General features: G+C 42.9%; 2 protein-coding genes across 3 annotated transcripts in view; one reads left to right on the forward strand and one right to left on the reverse strand.

The window, feature by feature from the left end:
• CRAT (carnitine O-acetyltransferase) overlaps positions 1-1,305 on the reverse strand; it is an 82,359-nt gene extending 81,054 nt beyond the window's left edge. The window contains exon 1 of one of the 2 annotated variants that reach the window (XM_073600130.1): positions 979-1,305. Coding sequence is in view for 1 of the 2 variants with exons in the window: in XM_073600129.1 (XP_073456230.1) it covers positions 979-1,005 (27 nt within the window). In the remaining variant the exon portion in view is untranslated. The remainder of the gene's footprint in view (positions 1-978) is intronic. The other variant, XM_073600129.1, reaches the window with a different exon arrangement.
• A 295-nt stretch (positions 1,306-1,600) lies between these two features.
• Positions 1,601-23,088, forward strand: part of PTPA (protein phosphatase 2 phosphatase activator) — a 181,957-nt gene continuing 160,469 nt past the window's right edge. Inside the window, exons 1-2 of the mRNA XM_073600133.1 lie at positions 1,601-1,752; positions 6,443-6,552. Of these exons, the coding sequence (XP_073456234.1) occupies positions 1,728-1,752; positions 6,443-6,552 (135 nt within the window). The 5' untranslated portion in view covers positions 1,601-1,727. The remainder of the gene's footprint in view (positions 1,753-6,442; positions 6,553-23,088) is intronic.

Genomic DNA, 23,088 nt, shown 5'->3' on the forward strand with positions numbered 1-23,088 from the left:
TAAAGTCCCATTATTTATAATGAATTATTTCTATATTAGGAAGATATTCCCTCAACACCCAACAAACCTTTTCTTTTCTATACCCATTGTATATATCTCTGTTCTCCAATACCCAGCCTAGATGAAAAATGAGCAGCTAACCCATGCAGAGCGGGCACAGACCCACTGCCAGCAAAAAGCTGGGGAACTCCATCCAGTTATGGCCAAAAACATTCCACAATGTAGAAGACACACATTGAATCTTTTACTATGTACATTACTACACAATGTCACTGTACACAGAAACTATCACACAGCAACCATGCAAAACCAAGTTCAAGTCAGGCTGGGTGCACACTATATATAAATATATATATATATATATATATATATATATAGTGTATATGGAGTATACATAACATATATGGGCTATATATGGAATATATATATATATATATATATATATATATATATATATATATATATATATATATATATATATATATATATATATATATATATGGGTTATATATGGGATAGATGGGATAGATATATAAAAAATATATATAGTGTATATGGAGTATATACAGAATGTATTTAGTGTGTATGGGATATATATAGGATATATGGGATATATATATAGAATATATATATATATATATATAATGTATATGAGATATATATATAGAATTTATTTAGTGTGTATGGGATATATATAGGATATATATATAGAATATATATATATATATATATATATATATAATGTATATGAGATATATATATAGAATTTATTTAGTGTGTATGGGATATATATAGGATATATGGAGTATTTATAGTGTATATGGGATATATATAGAATATATATAGTGTATATGGAGTATATCTAGAATGTATTTAGTGTATATGGGATATATGGAGTATATATAGTGTAGATGGAATATATGGGGTGCAGACCTAATGTGGGGGCCCCACTGATCTCACACACACGGTGTCACTTACCATATTCCTCGCTATAAAAGCCAACATGATTGAAGCGGAGAGCCGTGCTCCGGTCCCGGTACAAAGTCCCTGTGTGATCTGTCACTCACAAGGGCAGGGTGACAAGGGTACGAGGAAACTTCATTGCTGATCTCCAGCACACGACTAGTATTGCCCATAGTGACCAGGGTGGGGCGCAGCGGCCATTTTTAAACTGGGCATGCCCCTTTCCAGGGTTCTCCTACCCCGGGGAGGGTTAAACATTAACTCGAGGCGCTATCATGTACATTCCACCTGAACCATGGAATGTTTGCAAATATGACACTACGACATATTTCCAGTAACAAAGGTGGCGCCCGAGCAGCCGCCATCTTTACTAGTGGCAAATGTAGCACTGGGAGAATTTATTTCGTTTTTGTTTATTACTATTTCAAAAAGCAGCAATATTTTATCATTCAGGGACTGACTAACAGTTACCAGATAACTTTTTACACGGCATTGGCGTAAGGGTTTGCCCTCATCTATGATGGTGGGCGGCTGGCACAGGCGCCATGTTTGATGTTGGCAATGCCATTGATTGAGGGGAGAGGGGATTGTGAGGGGAGAGGGGTGATTGAATACAGGAGAGGGTTATGAGGCCGGATTGTTTATGAGAGGGGCAGAGAAGAGGGGTTTCTTTTTGGCTAGGACACGTAAGCTGAAAAAGGGGGCGTGTCCGTGTGAGGACAGGGGTGAAAGGTGAAAGGTGAGAAGTTCCCGGCTGCAGGAAGATGGCTGAGAGGGAGCAGCAGACAGGTCTGTCACTAGGGGCCCCTACTTGTTACCAGGGTGGGCCCTTGTTACTATGGTAACCTGGGGGGAGGCAGAGGGTGCAGCTTGTACCATGGCTGCTGTGGAACTAGAAGTCCCAGCATGTTATATGAGCAGACATTCCTGGTGCTGGAAGTGTGCTTCAGGAAAATCCTTCCTTCCCTGTCCTTCCTTCCTGCCCTCATACCTGTGCCCCCCTAAGGGGCTCTCCACCCAACTTTCTATTAGTGGTGGGAGTAGGGAAGGGTGACACCCTGTATTGCTGTCTGCACTGGGGGGTGTACACCTTCATCTGTCCTGGTCACTGTTGTCACCGGAAAGGAAGTGAAGGGAGATCCAAAATGTTATTATTGTCCCCTGAACAGGAGGGGGTGTGTCTTCCGCTTGACATCGGTGACAACTGACAAATCTGAGTCCCCAAACTTCAGAGAGTTTCCTTCCAATGTCCCCAAACAGAGCGTCGGGCGAAGTCCAAAGTTTTACATTTGTCACCAGAACAGGAGGTGATTCCTCATTGGAGGGATCTGTTCTGGTGACAACCAATTTGTGATTTCTTCTTGTTTCTTGTGGAGTCTCTCTGGGACAGGAAGTGAGGGTCACTTCAACTAAACGGCTACAATACCTCACAGAGGTTCCAACCCTCCCCTGCTGTACTGTGAACTATGGCGGGCTGTTCATATGTAGGCCCCTCATCTGAGCAATTACGTGTGACTAGAGCCTCTGACTGGCCCCGGACACAGACCGTGTGTGCCCAGGGTAGGGTTGCCACCTCATCCCTTTAAACCCAAACACATATGAATTACACAGGTTCTGAGGCTGATTAACTGCTTGCCGCCCACCGTCACATGACGGCTGGGCGTCGTGGCTCTCGTTCTGGGTGAACGTCATATGACGGCCCTCCAGAACGACCGCTGTCGCACGCCTATCGGTGGTGCGGGGTGTCAGTCTGACACCCCGCATCACCAATCTCTGTAAAGAGCCTCTGACGGAGGCTCTTTACCACATGATCAGCCGTGTCCAATCACAGGTGATCACAATGTTAAGAGGAAGAGCTGTTAATGGCTTTTCCTCACTCCCGTCTGACAGGCACGAGTAGAGGAGAGCCGATCGGCTGCTCTCCTGACAAGGGGGGTCTGCGCTGATTGTTTATCAGTACAGCCCCCCCTCAGATGCCGACCCAGGACCACCAGGGATGCCACCATAGACCACCAGGAAAATGCCAATCAGTGCCCAGGCAGCTGCCAATCAGTGCCCATCCCCAATGCCTGCCAGTCCCATCATCAGTGCCGCCTATCAGTGCCACCCATAAGTACCCATCAGTGGAGCCTTTCAATGTCTCCTATCAGTGCCACCCATGAGTGCCCATCAGTGCCGCCTATCGTCAGTGCCACCTCATTGGTGCCGCCTTATCAGTGAAGGAGAAAACTTACTTATTTACAAAATTGTATAACAGAAACAAAAGAAAAACTTTTTTTTCAAAATTTTTTTTTTTTATTTGTTTAGCAAAACATAAAAACCGCAGAGGTGATCAAATACCACCAAAAGAAAACTCTATTTGTGGAACAAAATGATAAAAATTCTGTTTGGGTACAGTGTTTTATGACCGGGCAATTGTCATTTAAACAGCGCAGAAAGCTGAAAATTGTCTTGGGCAGGAAGGGGGTGTAAGTGCCCGGTATTGAAGTGGTTAAGGATTGGTGCAACATTTTTTTTTCTTTTTAAAGTCAGCATAGAAAAAGTGAACATGTCCCTTTAGTGCTTAAAGCAGAGTTGCGGCAAAAAAAAAAAATCAAAGTCAGCAGCTACAAATACTGCAGCTGCTAACTAAAATATGGACACTTACCTGTCCGGGGCTTCCGCGATGTTGGCACCTGAAGCCGATCTGCCCCTCGGCTCTCGGGTGGAGGCGCCACCATCTTCGGTAAGAGAATCGGGAAGTGAAGCCTTGCGGCTTAACAGCCTGGTCCCCTACTGCGCATGCGCGAGTCACGTTGTGTGTCCTCACTGGTCCCTGCTGTCTTCTGGGACCTGTGTGTCTCCCAGAAGGCTGTGGGGGGGGGGGACGGAGGAGGGGCCAGACATGGCGTAGATCACCGCAGAGCCTGTGGTGATCTATGCCCGGAAGTGGGAGCAAATACCTGGATTAGACAGGTATCTGCTCCCCCCTTCCCCTTGAAAGGTGCCCAATGTGACTCCGGGAGGGGGGGGGGGGATCCGGTCAGTGGAAGTTCCATTTTTGGGTGGAACTTCACTTTAATTACCACCTTAATCAGCCACAGAGCCTGTGTAATTCATATGTGTTCGGGTTTAAAGGGATGAGGTGGCAACCTTAGCCCAGGTTCAGCCTTCCTGCCCAGAACTGGATGCAGGTAACAGTGCAGTTTGTATGCGGCCGTTGATGCGTCCAAAGGTGGTAAGGGGTGTTTAGCTGCCTCCGAACGCAGCAAACTATCCACCTCCTTACATAGGATGACACCTATAAAGAGTCTGATAAGGCTGCACACCCCGAGACAAATACTTGCAAAAAAAAGGAGATTGAAGGTTCCCCGTGGGGTTTTTTAGCAGCGGTCCGATGTTGGGTTTTTCCCAACATCGGACAGTATAACCATGATTAATATTGTAGGTGGCATCGTTGGATGCATATCCCCTATAATTCTCATATGATATTAATTGTCTGATCTGGTATCCAATCCATTGTGTCTCGTATCATGTAAACCGGAGCTCATGTTTTAAATCTTTGTACTGTATAATTTATGTCCAGAGTATTTTGTTAATAAAAAACTATTTTTATACAAAACTCTCTCTGATTTACAATTGCTGATAAAAAACCCCATGGGGAACCTTCAATCTCCTTTTTTTTTTTGCAACTATCCACCCCCTTCGCCAGTGAGAGTGTTACCTCACAGTCAGGGCTCGTTCTCGCCATGATGCACATTTCTGTGTTTGCCATGTGAAAGTGTCCTGCACTACCTTATGAAAAACATCGCAATGCTTCCTTTTTTTCCCCTTAAACTTCTATGAGCTGCAACGCAAAAATGTGACTTGTCCTATTTTTTAAAAATTTTTTTTTTTTACACACACCACTGCAGCGCGCACAGTGTGAACTGGAACCAGAGAACATAAAGCCAACGGCCTTGTCCTCGTGGTGGGAATGCTTTGGACTTGCATTTAGACATCATTCACATTAGTGCATCTCCAAAGTCGCACAATTCTCTGGACCAAAATTGCATCAAAGTAGTGCAGGCACCTTTTCTAAGTCGCACCGATTTGAAAAAGTGCCATTGAAAAAAAATGGGCTGCAACTGGATGTTCAAAGTCGCATGAAAAGTCGCACAAGTATGAATGGAGCCTAATGCCGCGTACACACGATCGGAAATTCGGCCAGCAAAAGACCGATGAGAGCTTTTGGTTGGAAAATGCAACCGTGTGTATTCTCCATCGGACTTCTGCTGGCGGAATTCCCGCCAGCAAAAGATTGAGAGCAGGTTCTCAATTTTTCGGTCGGAAAAAGTTCCTATCCGAAAATGCGATCGTCTGTGGCAATTCCGACGCGCAAAATTCCTACGCATGCTCGGAAACAATTCGGCGCATGCTTGGAAGCATTGAACTTCATTTTCTCGGCTCGTCATAGTGTTGTACGTCACCGCGTTCTTGATGGCCGAAAGTTCAGAGAACTTTTGTGTGACCGTGTGTATGCAAGGCAAGCTTGAGCGGAATCCCGTCGGAAAAGCCATCATATCTTTTTTCCGACGAGAAGTCCGATCGTGTGTACGCGGCATTAGAATAGTTTTCAAGTCTCAGGGAAGTCCTGCTAAAAAAAAAAATGGGGGTCATTGGGGAAATGCTGCCCCCCCCCCCATCAATTGATGGTCAGTGGGAAGAATGCCTCACTTACAGTCAGCTAAATAGATGATTGATGTCATGCTGCTGGCTCTGCCAAGTGGCACTGGACCCAGAACTATGGAGCCACCATCAGATGGGAAGTCCATCATACATGGCTCAAAGAACCCCTAGTGACATCTGGAGGAACACTATGGTTCCATGGAGCCCTGGTTGACAGTTATTGCCTTAGGCTGGCCATACCTTATACAATTTTTCTTGTACGTTTTTCTTTTAGATTTAGTAAAACCATATAATATGATGTCAAACCAAAACGCTTTTGATTTTTATCCAATCAGGCAGGCACTTGCACTACATAGGCAAATCTAAGGGACAATTTTATAATGTATGGCCAGCTTTAGAGTGATCTCTGCATAAGGCTGCACAAAAATAGGAGAGGACCCCATCACATGACCTATCACAGCCATGTGACCTGTGTCCTCCTACTCTTCTCAGCAAACAAATGGGGCTTTGCTTGCTTTAGAGCAGTGGTTCTCAACCCTGTCCTCGAGTACCCCCAACAGGCCATGTTTGCAGGTTTTCTTTTATCTTGCACAGGTGTTTTAAATCTGAGTCAATGGCTTGGTATTTTGGACAGCTATTTTATTTAAGAGAAATTCCCAAAGCAAGGCCTGTTGGGGGTACATAAGGACAGGGTTGAGAACCACTGCTTTAGAGCACTGAAGTAAGCAGAATGGAAAGGCACATTGGTAAAGCACCTCACTGTGTTGAATGCAAATCAATTACAACCATTTTATACATTGCATGTAGTAATTGTTTTTCTTCTGTCCGACAGGCTCCCACCATGAGGATGACGTTCTTCCATCCCTTGTAGGACATACCTATATTGTTCCAAAGAAAGAGATCAACACAGTTCCGGACATGGCCAAATGGAAACGCTCTCAGGTACAGTCTATTTTCAGTTTTGCTGTAGAGATTAAAGTGACTGTCATGAGAGATGTATGGGGGGGGCTGCCGTTGCAGACTTTCTTCTGATAATGCTAGATCGGTGGTGTTCAAACTGCGGCCCATGGGCCAGATGTGGCCCTTTGCTTGCCTTTATCCATCCCTTGGGGCACTGTTCATCCCATTGATATAAAGCACTATTCCTCCCATTAATACAAGGCACTATTCTCCCTACTTACACCAACGATAAGACTCCATTCCTTCCACTAACAGCAATGATGGGCCACTGTTCCTCCCACTAACACTAATGATGGGGCTCTATTACCCCCAATACTACTAATGATGGGGATCCATTCCTCCCAATACTACTAATGATGGAGTCCATTACTCCCATTACTACTAATGATGAGGTCTATTACTCCCAATACTACTAATGATGGGGATCCATAACTCCCAATACTACTAATGATGTGGATCCATTACTCCCAATGCTACTAACGATGGGGATCCATTACTCCCAATACTACTAACGATGGGAATCCATTACTCCCAATACTACTAATGATGGGGATCCATTACTCCCAATACTACTAACGATGGGGATCCATTACTCCCAATACTACTAATGATGGGGATCCATTACTCCCAATACTACTAATGATGGGGATCCATTACTCCCAATACTACTAATGATGGGGATCCATTATTCCCAATACTACTAATGATGGGGATCCATTATTCCCAATACTACTAATGATGGGGATCCATTACTCCCAATACTACTAATGATGGGGTTTCATTATTCCCAATACTACTAATGATGGGGATTAGGGTTGTCCCGATACCACTTTTTCAGGACCGAGTACAAGTACCGATACTTTTTTTCAAGTACTCGCCGATACCGAATACCGATACTTTTTTTTTATGTCACGTGACAGTGTTTTTTTTTATTTTTTTTTTTTAACAGTGCTTTTTTTTTTTTTTTTTTTTTTTTTTTTTTTTTTTTTTTTTGGGGGGGGGGGGGGGGTGTGAACGGTGTATGTGTGTGTTTTGTTTTGTTTTGTTTTTTAAATTTACAATTTTTATTTTTTACAATAATTTTTTTTTTATTCTTTATTGCAATATGTGTTTTTTTTGTTTTTGTTTTTTTTTAATCAGCCCTGTTGGGGGGCTTTGGTGAGATATCAGGGGTCTTAACAGACCTCTGATATCTCCCCCTTGAGACAGAGAAAGAGACAGAGGATAGAGATTCCCCAGTCCCTTTCTCTGCAGCCTCAGCTGCACTGAGAATGAATGGAGAGAAGACAGCGGCTCCTCCATTCATAAACTGACACATAGTAATCACAAGAGATTACAATGTTTCAGTTATGTGAATGGACAGAGTCAGCTGACTCTGTCTATTCACAAAGGAAGGAGGAGGAGGACGGCAGAACGGAGGGGGAGAACGGAGGGGGACAGAGAAGGAGGGAGGAACGGAGGGGACAGCGGAGAGGCACAGGGAAGGAAAGAGGAACGGAGGGGGAGAACGGAGGGGGACAGAGAAGGAGGGGGGAACGGAGGGGACAGCAGAGAGGCACAGGGAAGGAAAGAGGAATGGAGGGTGACAGCGGAGGGGGACAGAAAAGGAGAGAAGAACGGAGGGGGACAGCGGAGAGGCACAGAGGAGGAAAGAGAAACGGAGGGGACAGCGGAGGGGGACAGAAAAGGAGAGAAGAACGGAGGGGGACAGCGGAGAGGCACAGAGGAAAGGAGGGGACATGGAGGAGGATGCAGTGACAGTCAGCGGTGAGCGATCACCGCTGTGTCACTAAAGCAGCTGAAAGCCGCTGGGGGAGAAGCTTGTATCTCCCCCATGCGCCGATCACAGCTGACTTTTAGGTATCGGGGAAGCATCGGGAGCATTTGCCCGAGTACAAGTACTCGGGCAAATGCTCGGTATCGGTGCCGATACCGATACTAGTATCGGTATCGGGACAACCCTAATGGGGATCCATTACTCCCAATACTACTAATGATGGGGATTCATTATTCCCAATACTACTAATGATGGGGATCCATTACTCCCAATACTACTAATGATGGGGATCCATTACTCCCAATACTACTAATGATGGGGATCCATTACTCCCAATACTACTAATGATGGGGATCCATTACTCCCAATACTACTAATGATGGGGATCCATTACTCCCAATACTACTAATGATGGGGATCCATTACTCCCAATACTACTAATGATGGGGATCCATTCCTTCCACTAATACCAATGATGGGGCTTTATTCCTCCTCCTACTGACCATTAGTCTGACATATTGTCCACTCCCACTGATGCTGGGGCAATATATACCCCTAGTGGCCACAGTTTGACCTCCCTAAAATCTCAAGGACCGTAAACTGGCCCTTTGTTTAGAAAGTTTAGAGACCGCTGCTCTAGATGCCTGGTAGTGTCTGACTTAAGCATGTTTCAGTCACATTCCGAAAACAAGTAATGTCAGAGCTAATTACTGCTATGCTTGTTCTGGGTCAGCGACTCAGACAGCATTAAAGTAAAAAACTATGCCAAAAAAAAAAGTTGCGCAAAGAGTGTCACCAAATAGTAAAAAAGAATGATTTTTTGGTGGACAGCTGCACTCGCAAAATGTCCACACAAACATTATATATATTAATGAAAAACTTATTGCGCTATCAATATAAAGTGCATACATTTATTCAAGTAAAAAATTCATATATATCAAAAACTGTAAATAAGAATGCGTTTAAAAAAACATTCATAAATAATCCAGTATAAAGTCCATCAGAAAAAAGAAGAGATGTCCATAAAGTTAATTTATACTTCTGTATCAACAATAATCCATATTTCTGTGTGGATAGCAAAATCTTCACACCCAAAAAGAACACACTCAAGTCGCTTATAATACATATACAATAAAAAAATGTAAAAAAAATCAAATTTCTTCATCAATTTAGGCCAATATGTATTCTGCGACATATTTAAAAAAAAAATCCCAATATTGATTGGATTGCGCAAAAGTTATCGCGTCTGCAAATTATGGGATCGTTTTTTGGCATTTTTATTTTTACTAGTAATGGCGGCGATCAGAGATTTATTTATTTTCGGGACTGCGACATTACGGCAGACAAATTGGACACTAAGTGACACTTTTTGGGGACCAGTGACACCAATACAGTGATCAGTGGTAAAAAAAAAAGCACTGTCACTGTATAGATGACACTGGCAGGGAAGGGGTTAAGTGTGCTCCTAGGGAATGCTTTGGACTGTGTGCTCCTAGGGGGGTAAATGGACTGACTGGAGGACGAGAGACATCTGTGTTCCTGATTAGTAGGAACACAAGATCTCTCTCTCCCTCTGTGACAGAACGATGGTCTGCCTTGTTTGCAAAGGCAGACCACCATTCTACCTCTCCTATGAACGATCAGTGGGTCCCGGCGGCCATCGGACCTGCTGATTGGCTTCTGCTGTGTCCAATCAGCACAGCCACGCACCCTGCGCAGCCAGGCCACCCTGCTGCAGTATATGTACAGTGGGCGGTCCGCAATCGGTTAAATATTTTGTTTGAACCAAGCTGGTCCAAACAAACTATTCCCTTCACTAAGTGCTGCACTGGCTCTAAGCAATGTATGTTCTGCATGTAGCTTCTGCTACATACAGTACACAGTGCTGGTTTCCAGCTGTGAGACAGACTTCCCCTCTCACTCTCGGAACAATGCAGAGTCGATCTGAGTAGTGCTCAGCCATTCATAGGCAGCTTTGTATGCTGTGAATGAATACAAAGCTACCTCTGACTGAATTGGAGAGCGTGACTTCAGTATCTGAAGTCCCAGAAAACCTGGAGATTCACTTTAAGGGCTTAGCCACTTTATGCATGATTTGTGTGAGCCGCCAAAATTCATTTAAGTAGTTGTAAGCCTCTGAAATGAAAAACGAATAAAGCATGTCCTTCTATAGTGTGTGCTAGCCTCAATCCAAAGCACTTTGTGTGGTTCCTACCTGCCCTCTTTTTTTTTTTTTTTTCTCTCTGCTGTCTGCATGAATCACTTCTGACAAATTATGCCGACACCACAGAATCCAGCACACAGAAGGTGATTGACAGCCTCAGCTGTGCGTGTTTCCCTATGAGACTTTGTAGAGAGTAGGTGTGTCCATTCCCTCTGCTCAGGTCTCAGATTACACTCGGCTCCCTGCTCTGTGCTTTGTGGTGTGTGATGTCAGATCTCCACCCCCCTGCCTCTTGGAGCTAAAGAATTCTATGTAAAATATGTGCTTTAGGATGCCGTAGATAAACAGATGTAACGTATATACAAGGATTTGTTTAATCTCAGTGTATCATCGGAGGCCTGTCACTTCACTTGGTATATGGAAGGGTTTCCAACCACTTTAAACCTGATACAATATACCAGAGTAAAAACTTTTAGTGCCTACTCACATCAAGTGCGTTGGGGCTGTGTTGGTGTCTCCAATGCAACCCCAACATATAGACCTGTCAAAATGCCATTTTTTTCCTTATGATGTGCTGTAGTGTGCGCTGAAATAAGTACAGCATGCATGCAGTGTTTCTTTTCAGCAAAGCATGTTGTGTTGCAAACATCATTGCAGGGAATGAAACCCTGGTGAAAAGTTACTTATCATATTTCAAAAAAGTTCAGTGAAAAAATAAAGTAAGTCAAAATTACGGTGTATAGGAATATTCCAAACGCCGCGCCAATGGAAACAAAGCTGTAAATATGTGTCCAAGAATTATTTTGGTTCACCATAACTAACCCCAACCGACAGTGAAACCAAATAGCAGCGCTAAATCAATTAACTAAATGAACAAGTGAATCACTTCCATAAACAGTGAAATTATTACAAAGATATGGAAAACAATAATCCACAATACAGTGAATCAAATAAAGTGAACCGTCTCCTAAGTAAATATGTGATCAATTAAGTGAATAAAAGATATGAAAAAGCAAAAAAAAGTGTAATAATAGGAGCCTTTTAAATCAATAAATTTGAAAAAGTCCAAAAAATAGTGATAAATAAATGATGCTTTCTTTGGTGTTAATCCGTGACGTGATATAGTGTAGATCTTCAACACACAGGGCATACAGTATATACACTGTATATACAGCGACACCAGCGCCCACAGGAAGAAGTGCAGGGGTAGCCTGGATGATGCACAGTGGCACATGGAACCTGCTGGAACATTACTAATGGACGAACTGAGATGAGTTCCTGAGGAAACACCAGGATAGAGGCTCCACTGAATGGAAGAAGTGGTCTAGAGTAGATACAAGAAAGGTCTCCAGAAGGCAATATACTCATCAGAAATCACAGCTTTGACAGTTTTGAAAGCTTGAAATTAACCTCATGGTCTCTACAACCAAAACGAAGGTACTTTATACTACTTAATGAACAAGGAGCTGAAACACATGGTGTCATTGTCTCTGCAACCTTACCCACTGCATGAAACTTTAGTTCCATCTGCAGTTCCATCACAGAATTTTTTGACCGAGAACCTGATTGCAGAGAGCACTTTATTGAAAAACTCTGGATGTGTAACGGTGGACCACTGGGGGTCATTATTTTGCCCCTTCTGTGTGGGTTAAAGCCTTATAGCCAAACACGAGAGTGTGAGGCAAGAGGAGCTGGTGAGTTTGTTCCCCTAAGGGGAGTGGAATCGCAGTCACAGAGGTGTGGTGGAAGATTGAAGATCTACATTATATCACGTCACGGATTAACACCAAAGAAAGCATCATTTATGTATCACAATTTTTTGGACTTATTTGATTTAAAAGTCTCCTATTATTACACTTTTTTGCTTTTTCAGATCTTTTATTCACTTAATTGATCATTCACATATTTACTTAGGATACGGTTCACTTTATTTGATGCACTGTATTGTGGATTATTATTTTCCATATCTTTGTAATAATTTCAGTGTTTATGGAAGTGATTCACTTGTTCATTTAGGTTAATTGATTTAGCGCTGCTATTTGGTTTTACTGTCGGTTGGGGTTAGTTTATGGTGAACCAAAATAATTTCTTAAAAAATAAAGTAAACAGTGCAGGATCGACACATTGGAAATGTGCCTCAATGCGCACACCAGCGCAGTTTGCTGGTGTGTACAGCCCAAGGAGAACGTTGTAGGAAAAATATTGATTCGCAAGGTACATTTATAAAAAAAATAAATAAAAAAAAAGCGTTTTTTGATTACTCTATTTTTGTATGAAGGAAGCCCAGGGTAAGTGTCCCTTTTTGTCCCCTTATTAAGTCTGCAGATGTTGGTACTCTTGTCATAGCATGTTGTCTTGGAATGATTTCAGCTAAGCTACGATTGTGTGGTCTGCATTGCCACCTGGTGGCCATGAGTGATACTGCATTTAGCACATTTTGATGTACTGTATGCAATAGCAGTTACTACCACTCTGTGTGTGTGTGTGTGTGTGTGTGTGTGTGCATGATAACTCATAAATCAGGCTTTTTTGAACAGGGTTCTGTGGAGCTCTGGGGTTCCTCCAGAGGTTGCAAGGGGTTCTTTCAGCTGTGGCTCATTGACCTTCCATCCGATGGTGCCTCTATAGTTCCAGATCCTTTGCCACTTGACATATCCAGTAGCACAAATCTTCTGTGAGGGGTCATTCTTTTCACTGACCACCAATGTAGGGGGGGCATTTTACTTATGACACCTGATGGATTAATCATAGCAGGGATTTCTGGGCACCTGAAAATGATTTCAAGGGTTCCCCCTGGGGTAAAAATGTTGCAAAAAGGCTGTCCTGGATCAGTCAGCAGTGATTTAAATGAAGTTTTGTGTATGATTGGTTAAAAGAAACCTCCAAGGAGAATATATTAAATGTGATTTCCTTTTTTTTTTTTTTTTTTTTTTTTTTTTTTTATTTATTTTTTTTTGTTAAATGATTAGTTTACTGTAATGATGTAATCACTGTGTGTAAGGGCTCATTCACACTAGCAGTTGAAGGGCAATAAAACCCCATGGTTGAGTCGTGGCTTACTGCCCCCCAACTGCTACCCCCTTTAGCTGCACAGGCAACGACCAGGAGTGTACACATGCCATGGCAGAAATTATACCCCCCATCACTTTTGGTGGGTATAGCTCCCTGCAAGTGTTAATGTGACGATCAAAGGGGTTAAAGTCAAATACTTCCTGTAGAGTGATCTGAATGCAGATCACCCTTCTGAGACCAAAGCTCATGTGAATGAGCACTTAAGGTTTTAAAAAGTCCTTTACATTATGTGTAATATATAATTTTATATGTACATCAGGGAAAGCATTATTTCCCGCTACACATACTGTATATATGCAGGTTCTACTGCTCTTTAGGCCCCATTCACATCTGCGTGTAGGAGAAACTCGCATTTTACTCTTTTTTTTTTTTTTTTTTTGCTTGTTTTTCCCATGTTAAACGTGCATAGGGCAACCAGTTCACTTAAATGGGCTTCCCTACTCGCAATACATGCCCCAAAGAAGCTCCTGTACTGGTCTGTGGTTTTTTTTTTTTTTTTTTTTTTTTTTTTTTTTTTTTATTGTGATTTTGGGTTCTTTGCAGCGTGTTTGTCACATGATGAAACACGGGGTAAACGCCCATCCGCTATCTGCGCTTGGGGTGCCTTTATCATTTAATGGTAACGCAAGTGTGATGCTCTTTTGTAGTGCATTTCCGAAAGGCGTGGTAAAGTGCGTGCTTTTTGTGTGCTAATGCAGAGATGTGAGCAGGGCCTCACAGGGTACAGCGGTTGTGCTTTACTGACCTTTGTCACAATAAAACTTTGAGTCATACCATGCATTGAAAACCATGCACTAGGTGACTGAAATGTTTTTTTTTTTTTTGCAGCAGTTGCTCAAAAACGGAGGCAGTGATTGCCAGAGTTCATGGTTCACCTTAAATATGGGTGTAATGTGAAACATGGCAACATTAACACATTAACAAATTAAACTTACATGAGATTTTAGTAATGTAATTTCAAAAGAAATGTTCAATATTTTTAAATCTGCAACGTTCATTAGAATAATCCTGGTAATCCTGCCATGAAGGTCCTTTTTCAGGCACGTCCTGTTATATGGTGACAATACTAGTGTGTGTGTGTGTGTGTGTGTGTGTGTGTGTATGTATATATATATATATATATATATATATATATATATATATAATATAATATTATGAGTGTGTCAGTAGCACAGTGGACTTTGGGGAAATCTGCACTGCACATGGTGATTAGGGTGGGCCCAGGCACCCTCTGTGCACACCTATGAATGTACAGTCACTAAAAGTGAAAGACAGAGCAGGCAGAACACACTGGATAGTATACATAAATGCCTTTTTAATGATAACAATGTTGACAGCTCTTATCTTGATACCAGGTCACATATACAGGCATAGAACTGTCCCTTCATGACAGCCGGCAGAAGAGATGGAATACAGATGTATTCTTTATAGAACACGAAGTGCAAGGAGCAATGTAATGAATACATACAGTACACCAGGGTGTTCAAAAGTTTTCAAAGAGGGCCAGATTTGATGAAGTGAACATGCGTGAGGGGCCGACCATTTTGCCTGACATTCTTTGAACCATTCAAATTAAATGCAAATTAACTAATACATTGCCCAACAAGAATTATCTTGCCTTTGTGGCTCTGTGTGGTGAAGAGTCTAAGGATGAGCTGAGGCGTGTTATTTGGATATACCGTATTTATCGGCGTATAACACGCACCTTCACTTTAAGAGGGAAGTTTCAGGAAAAAAAATTTTAATTTCAAATAAAGAAATGTGAAGCAAAATAAGGATCAGTGACCATCAATGCAGGCCTAATCAGTGCCCATATGTAGCCTCACCATTGCCATGAATACAGCCTTGGAGGGGACAGGGAGTGGGCAGGACAAGCGCCAACAGATTACATACAGAAGAATCTCCTGTTTAATCGGCAGCCTCTTTAATACAAAGTCCCGCCTCCTATGATAGTTACCGTACATAGTACTAGGTGAGGTTGAAAAAAGACACACGTCCATCAAGTCCAACCTATGTGTGTGATTTATATGTCAGTATTACATTGTATATCCCTGTATGTTGCGGTCATTCAGGTGCTTATCTAATAGTTTCTTGAAACTATTGATGCCCCCCGCTGAGACCACCACCTGTGGAAGAGAATTCCACATCCTTGCTGCTCTTACAGTAAAGAACCCTCTACGTAGTTTAAGGTTAAAGCGGGGGTCCACCTATCTATCATTTTTTTTTTTTTTTTTTTTTGAGTTCATTCACAAACTTTTCTTCTCAGCATTACATACTCACATATTGTGTGTAATATGTCCGCCTGTGATAGATTTCGTCGGAAAGAATAACTTATATTATTGACTGCAGGCGGTTTCCATCTTCATTGTGGGCATTTGAAGCCCCCAAGCATTTATTTCCTGGATGTGGTGAATGCTGTGCTCCCAGCATTCACCGCTCGTTCCCGCACATGCTCAGTGGCATCCTGGGAAGCCTGAGACTAGCTCCCAGGAGTCTGGGAGAGGCTAGAAACACGCCTACTCCCACGGGAGGAGAACCAGGAAGTGCAAAGAAGAATAGAAAAATAAAAGGTAATTACGGCGATTTCAATTTTTTGAAATGTCAGACGGCATGTCAGCATCTAGGCAAGGAAGAGAATACATACAGATATTGTTCAAAATTTGGGTGGAACTCCGCTTTAAATCTCTTTTCTTCTAATTTTAATGAGTGGCCACGAGTCTTGTTAAACTCTCTTCTGCAAAAAAGTTTTATCCCTATTGTGGGGTCACCAGTACGGTATTTGTATATTGAAATCATATCCCCTCTCAAGCGTCTCTTCTTCAGAGAGGAATAAGTTCAGTGCTCGCAACCTTTCCTCATAACTAAGATCCTCCAGACCCTTTATTAGCTTTGTTGCTCTTCTTTGTACTCGCTCCATTTCCAGTACATCCTTCTGAGGACTGGTGCCCAGAACTGGACAGCATACTCCAGGTGCGGCCGGACCAGAGTCTTGTAGAGCGGGAGAATTATCGTTTTATCTCTGGAGTTGATCCCCTCATGCCAATATTCTGTTTGCTTTGTTAGCAGTAGCTTGGCATTGCATGCCATTGCTGAGCCTATCATCTACTAGGACCCCAGGTCCTTTTCCATCCTAGATAGATAGATAGAACAGTTGTCCAATGCCAACCCAGGAGACGGAACTTCCTGGGAGATTCTCCTGTATGTAATGTGACGGCACTCGTACTGTCCCCTCCATAGCTGCCAGAAGATAAATACAGTATATATCTTTTCATGGGCCCCCACCCCCCCCCCCAATGAATCCCCGGCGCCCGACGGGGGGCCACAAAAGATCTCTTATATATATATGTGTGTGTGTGTGTGTGTGTGTGTGTGTGTATATATATATATATATATATATATATATATATATATATATATATATATATATATATATATATATATATATAATATAATATATAAAATGTGTGTGTTTCTATATAGATATATATATCTTTATCCAAATTACCAGTGGGGCCGCATTAAAACCAAACGTGGGCCGCAATTGGCCCACAGCCAGACTTTGGACATGCTTGTGATACACTATCATTCGAATCTCTGATTAAGGGGGAAACTTGAAACATGTCAGTGAAGGAACCTTTTTTTTCCAGGCTGCTTGCTCTGTCCTCATAAAGTGTTTTTTTTTTTTATTTTTTCTACTACTAGAGGAGTTGTGGTGCAGTTCTTCCTTTGCTCAGAGCTGTTATACTACATCTATATTCTAGAAATATTCTATTCTATTCTATTTCTCTGCCGGCCACCTGTCACGAAGGGGTAGATTCTGTGCCTGTACCTGTGAACTGATACCAGGTTTTATGATCTGGTCAAGTCTACACTGTACGAGTGCATTTTAATCCACATTTTTATAGTTGAAATGTGTTTATCTGCACTATCCAGTGCACTTTGCTTGCATTATATTTTTCTGTTTGTTTTGTTCTTTCACCTTTGGATTTAGGAGCATTACAGTAGTATAGACTATTTGAGCAAATAAAAATAGTAAACCTTGTGCTGCACCAAAATAAAATAATATTGAAATAATACCACAAATATAATATCCCATACAATAATTTATTATTTGTCCATAAAACAACGTTACCAGTGTGAAAGCACTTGGGCTTTCACACTGGGGTGCAGGGGAGGCATTTTTCAGGCGCTATTTGTAGCCCTTTAGTGCCTGAAAAATGCCTCCAGTGTGAAAGGGGTCTAATAGGAGTGAGATGAGAGCACAATTCACCTGGTGGTGGAAACGCTTGCTTTATGACCACTTTCACACTGAGGCAGTTTTCAGGTGTTTTAGCGCTAGAAATAGCGCCTGAAAACTGCCTCCCATTCATTACAATGGGTGCTTTCACACCCAGGCGGTGCGCTTTGCGTGACGTTCGGAAGAGTCCTGCAAGCAGCATCTTTCGGGCGGTTTGGGAGCGCTCCCAAAACGTCCCTCCCCATTGCAATTCCACAAAGTGCCTGAAAAGAGCTTTGGAAGCGCCGCAACACGAGGAGGTTTTAACTCCTTCTTCGGGGTTAAAAGTGCCCCGCTAGCGGCCGAAAAGCACTGCTTAAAAGTGCTAATGCGAACAGAGCTGCCGCGGCCCCAGTGTGAAAGGGGTCTAAATGTTTTAATTGTTAAAGGAGCACAGCAGTGGACTAATACACATTATAAAGACTTTGATTATATATGTTTTTTTTTTTTTATTGCACTTTTCAATTTTTGTTTTATCAAGTCCCAGATTAATTTAATGATGATACATTGTATGCACAGTGGAGCGGATTGTATGAGACTAGCGCTGCACCATTTATATATGCATTTTCTATTTGTTTGGTGTCGTGAATCACTGATAAGTGTACAGAAGCTATTTCATATTTTTAGATTTCATATTTATTATTATTAATATACATTAATATTATTTATATTTATGTATGTTTTTAGTATACAGGTCATTGATTTAGCTTGTTTGTGTTTTAGGGATACCAGGTAGCGCTGATTGTTTCACTTTTATTGTATTCAAAGTGTACAGCTATGTTCTTTTATGGACAATCAATTAGTGTATAGGAACATTTATATGTGTGGTATTATTTCAGTATTTTATTTAGATGCAGCGCAGGATTTACTATTTTTATTTGCTTGAAAGTATGATGTGGGCACAGTATTAATCCAGCAGCAGCACATAGAGACACAAGGTCAATTTATGTAACTATTTTATTTTGGTTGCGCAAGAGTATATATCTCTTATAGTGTAGACTTTTTGCATACTGAAAGTTGATTATACTTTTCCTTAAGTAGTTGTAAAGGGGGGCGTGACCAGATGTGAGCCTCTGCGGACGGCTGTGTGAGGAGCTCCAGTAATTCTTTCTTTAATCCTCCTTCATCCGTGTGCCTGCTAGCCTTGTAAACCATTTTTTTTTTCTGCTCAGCTCCTCCTGCACCCTTCTCTTCCTCCCCTCCCGCTTTCCTTTTTCATCTGGCCTGTGCCTGGCGGCCTCCGGCCTCATCTGCAGGCCCACGCTATTTTGACAAGAATCCGGAGCCATCCATGCGCCTCGGGACTCGGAACCTGCCATCCTGCCCAGCAGAGCTGCCCCACTCCCTGCTTTTGCCATCTGCAGACCTGGAAAGGCCCCCTATCAGCAGCATGTGGGCAGTACCCGCCATTCTTTTCCTCACCGTGATCCGTTGCCAGCATGCACAGCCCCATCCCTCTGCTGCAGGATGGTTCCCTTACATCCAGCAGTGCTCCCGGAGTCCAGCCAAGTGCTCATACCCTGGGGTTGTTTGTGCAATGGTCCCGGCAAGCAGTCCACCATCATTCGAAGTTCTGCAGCTGGCCATCATCTTGGAAAAGCACCGAGACCTCCTTGAGAGGAGAGAGTTTGTGAGTGCTTCCTCTCATATAGAAGCGCTCATGTGCATGAGGGTGTGTGTTGTGTTTTTTTTTTTGTGTGTGCCTTGATGCTCTGGGGCACCCTCTATATAGTGACACCACGTGGCCTACCCCCTTCTTGACTGTGCAGGTGGCCCTCCAGGTGTCTCTGGTGTAGAGCATATATAACCTCCTGCCCGGTTGTGTGTTGCCTGTCTGTATTGGGTCCTGATGCCCTCTAAGAGCCGCTCTGCTAAACTATCCACACCAAGCCGCCCACCGCCTACCCCATCCGCAAAGCCTGATGCCATCTTGGTGGGGAAACTGCAGGCCCTGCTGGCAGAATTGGACATGGATTCTGGGGACTCTGGAGAATCTCCTGCGGCAATCCTCCCCACCCGCCGCAGGACAGTACAGCTGTGATCCTAGCCGCCATCGAACACAGCAAGACCTCCTTACTTGTGCACATAGATTGCCTCACAGAAGAATGCAGTCTTCTAAGGAATGATCTTGATAAGATCAGAGGTCGGCTGACAGAAACCGAATCCAGAATATCTGCTACTGAAGACCTTACAGCTACTGACACCACCACAATAGCAGATCTGCAACGCGCAGTGAATGCACTAGTCGCTAAATCCGATGATGTGGAAAATAGATTAAGGCGCAATACTGTTAGACCTTGGACTTCTGGAGGGCGAGGAGGGTGATCAGCCACCTGAGTTTTCAGAAGGGTTCTTCAAGAATCTGCTGGGCCTCACAGAGATTTCTCCAACCTATGTTGTTGAACGAGCGCATTGTGTACCTGCAGCATGCACTATCTCTGGAGCCAATCCCCAACCTTTCTTGGTCCGCTTCCTTAACTAACGCGATTGGGACACGATCCTCTCAGAAGCCTGCAAACATCTCGCGCTTCCTTATGGCAATGAATCTATCCTCCTATTCCCGGATTTCTCAGCCGAATTACAACGTAAGAGGAAAACCTTCAATGATGTCCGTAAGAGGCTTCGTGAAAGAAATATTAAATATAGCATGTTGTATCCCAGCCATCTCTGTGTTCCATATGATGGGTTAATCTGGTTCTTCAACTCTCTGGCTGATGCAGATGACTGGCTGAGCAACCTGCGGTAAGCACGACATCCAGCTCAAACTCATGATTATTTCTGTTCAGTGCACTGGGGGTCACCAAGGCTCCTCAGATCCTTCATTTTCATTTTATGCCAAGATTTGACGTAACACCAGAGGGTTACTCGGGGATCTCATGGAATCTTCTTTGTTATAGTCGTCTTATTACATAACCCTACTTGTGGTGCCTTACCCCATGGTGTCCCCATGCGCCTGTTGGCCCAGTGGTCCTATACGTTGTTTCCTTAGCTTGATTACCTCACTGGATTTTCCTCGACCATTGTTGACTATTCTCCACACGTACCCCTCATAGTTTCTGCCTTCTTGTAGTGACATCAAATGTTCTTCTACTGACACTTTTTGGAAAAGACTTCAAGCAAGACAGACATTGTAAGAGTTGGGGGTATTAAACTGACTGGCATAGTTGTTGGGGTCGCTAGTTGGTAGGGAGTTTACTATGTTAACTATGTTTGTTTTATGGCAACCAATTGTCTCATATGATGCCTATCCTTTTCTCCTGGTGCTATCTGGATAATATTCTCTGCCACGGTGCTGCTAAATTTTGGAGGAATGGAAATTCCCCCTACGGGCATGATTCTTTTCTTTTAATTTGATTGGTTGCTCTGTAACACCTATTCCTTTGTGGGACACTGTCCCCATTTTGATAATTTTCTTTATAACTTAGTGTCCCTATGGAATTGAAACTAGTTTCTTGGAATATAAGGGGCTTGAATAACAAATTCAAACGATCCCTAATGTTTAAATTCCTCAATACTCACAATCCACATATGCTTTTTCTACAAGAAACTCATGTTTTAGGGAATAAAATTCTATCCCTCTGCAGAGCGTGGCTGCAACAGGGTTTTCATGCCACATATTCCAGCTACGCCAGGGGGGTTGCCATACTTCTCAACAAATCCCTTGAGTACAAGATAATCTATGGCCCGATTTTATTATTTTAGTTCTGTAATTAGGCACTGCGAAATATGCATTTTGTCAATGTGTATATTCCTCCGCCATTTTCCCCTGGCATACTTTTTACCATCCAGGCGAAACTGGCGCCTCTACAGTTAGCTAGAGTTATATGGGCTGGGGATTTTAATTCTGTATTGCAGGCTGATTTAGACTCATCCAATCCTCATAAAACATCTAGTATGGACCTTGGCTCTTGGGCTCAGACTTTTGATTTAACTAAAATTCGGAGAATCAAGTTTCCTCTAGGCCGTTTTTACTCACATTACTCAGCCTCACATAAATCTGACTCCCGTATTGATTTAGCATTTAGCTCTAAACTGATGTCATCGGACATTCTGGTGAACTTCTACTCTGCCGGCAGGCATTTTGGACCACTCTCCGTTGGAACGAACTATAGCTATAGGGGGTAGAGGCTTCAAAATGAGAATTTCTCTCTCTCTCTCTCTCTCTCTCCTCTCTCTCTCTCTCTCTCTCTCTCTCTCTCTCTCTCTCTCTCTCTCTCTCTCTCTCTCTAATCTCTTCCCACATAGTTTAATTCTCTACCAGTGAATATAGATTACGTTCTAATTTAACTTATTTTTGGGGAACGCATTTGTACTTATGTCCCCCCCTTTTTTATGTCTGGACATTCCAATCCTAGATTTCCATTTAGGAACATGTGTTTGCAGAGAAGCCCATTATAGAGTCTATTATCCCTTGCTGGTATTCATTTTAAATGCATAACCCTTGTTTCCTTCATTTATGTTAATTTTCACATGCTTTTCACTAGCGGAGGAGATGTTGCTGCTGCCATTTCTTATATCCGCCACGAGGTGGCACCTCGTGACGGGACCTGGAGAAACTGTATGGGAGTGGGGCTGGGTTCACCCGGCCTTAGCAGGCCATGTAATAGACCGTGATTAGATTGGCGATATCCTGGTTGGCCATCGCGGCACCTCCACCCGCTATATATCGACGTAGAGTGTACCAATATGACAGCGCCTCAGATGACGTCCGTGTCACAAAACGCGTAAGTCGGACTTACTTGGTACGCAACACGTCACATCCGGTATTTCCAATACTTACGGTTTTTGCGAATACGCTACGTGGAACGCACACCGGAATCATGGAACTGCTTTGTTTTTCATGCTAGTCGGAGCACTGGAGCTGGGTTTTTTTAAACTACCTAGTAACCATTTTGTTTTAATAATAAAAATATTCATTCGTTCTACTGATTCACGCTATGAGGTTCCATCTTTTCTTAAATATATGTGGATGCCTGTTGATTTTATAACCATACCACGGAGGTGGAAAGAAACTGAAGATTCCATCCTAGCGTTCATAGAGGAGCAATACCCTGCCTGGGTTACCTCATCTACTCCGTTTGGACAAACACTGTGGACCAGAGGAATATCCCACCAAGGGGGACAGCGCGATTTGGATATAACAACTATGCCTTTTACCCCTGCAGGGGTGAGGCGCTCTGGTGAGTGCAAATACAAGAGCGGAACACAGAAGGAGAGGATTGAGCACGT

This window comes from Aquarana catesbeiana, linkage group LG09, assembly GCF_042186555.1.
Source record: "Aquarana catesbeiana isolate 2022-GZ linkage group LG09, ASM4218655v1, whole genome shotgun sequence".
NCBI classification, from domain to species: domain Eukaryota; kingdom Metazoa; phylum Chordata; class Amphibia; order Anura; family Ranidae; genus Aquarana; species Aquarana catesbeiana.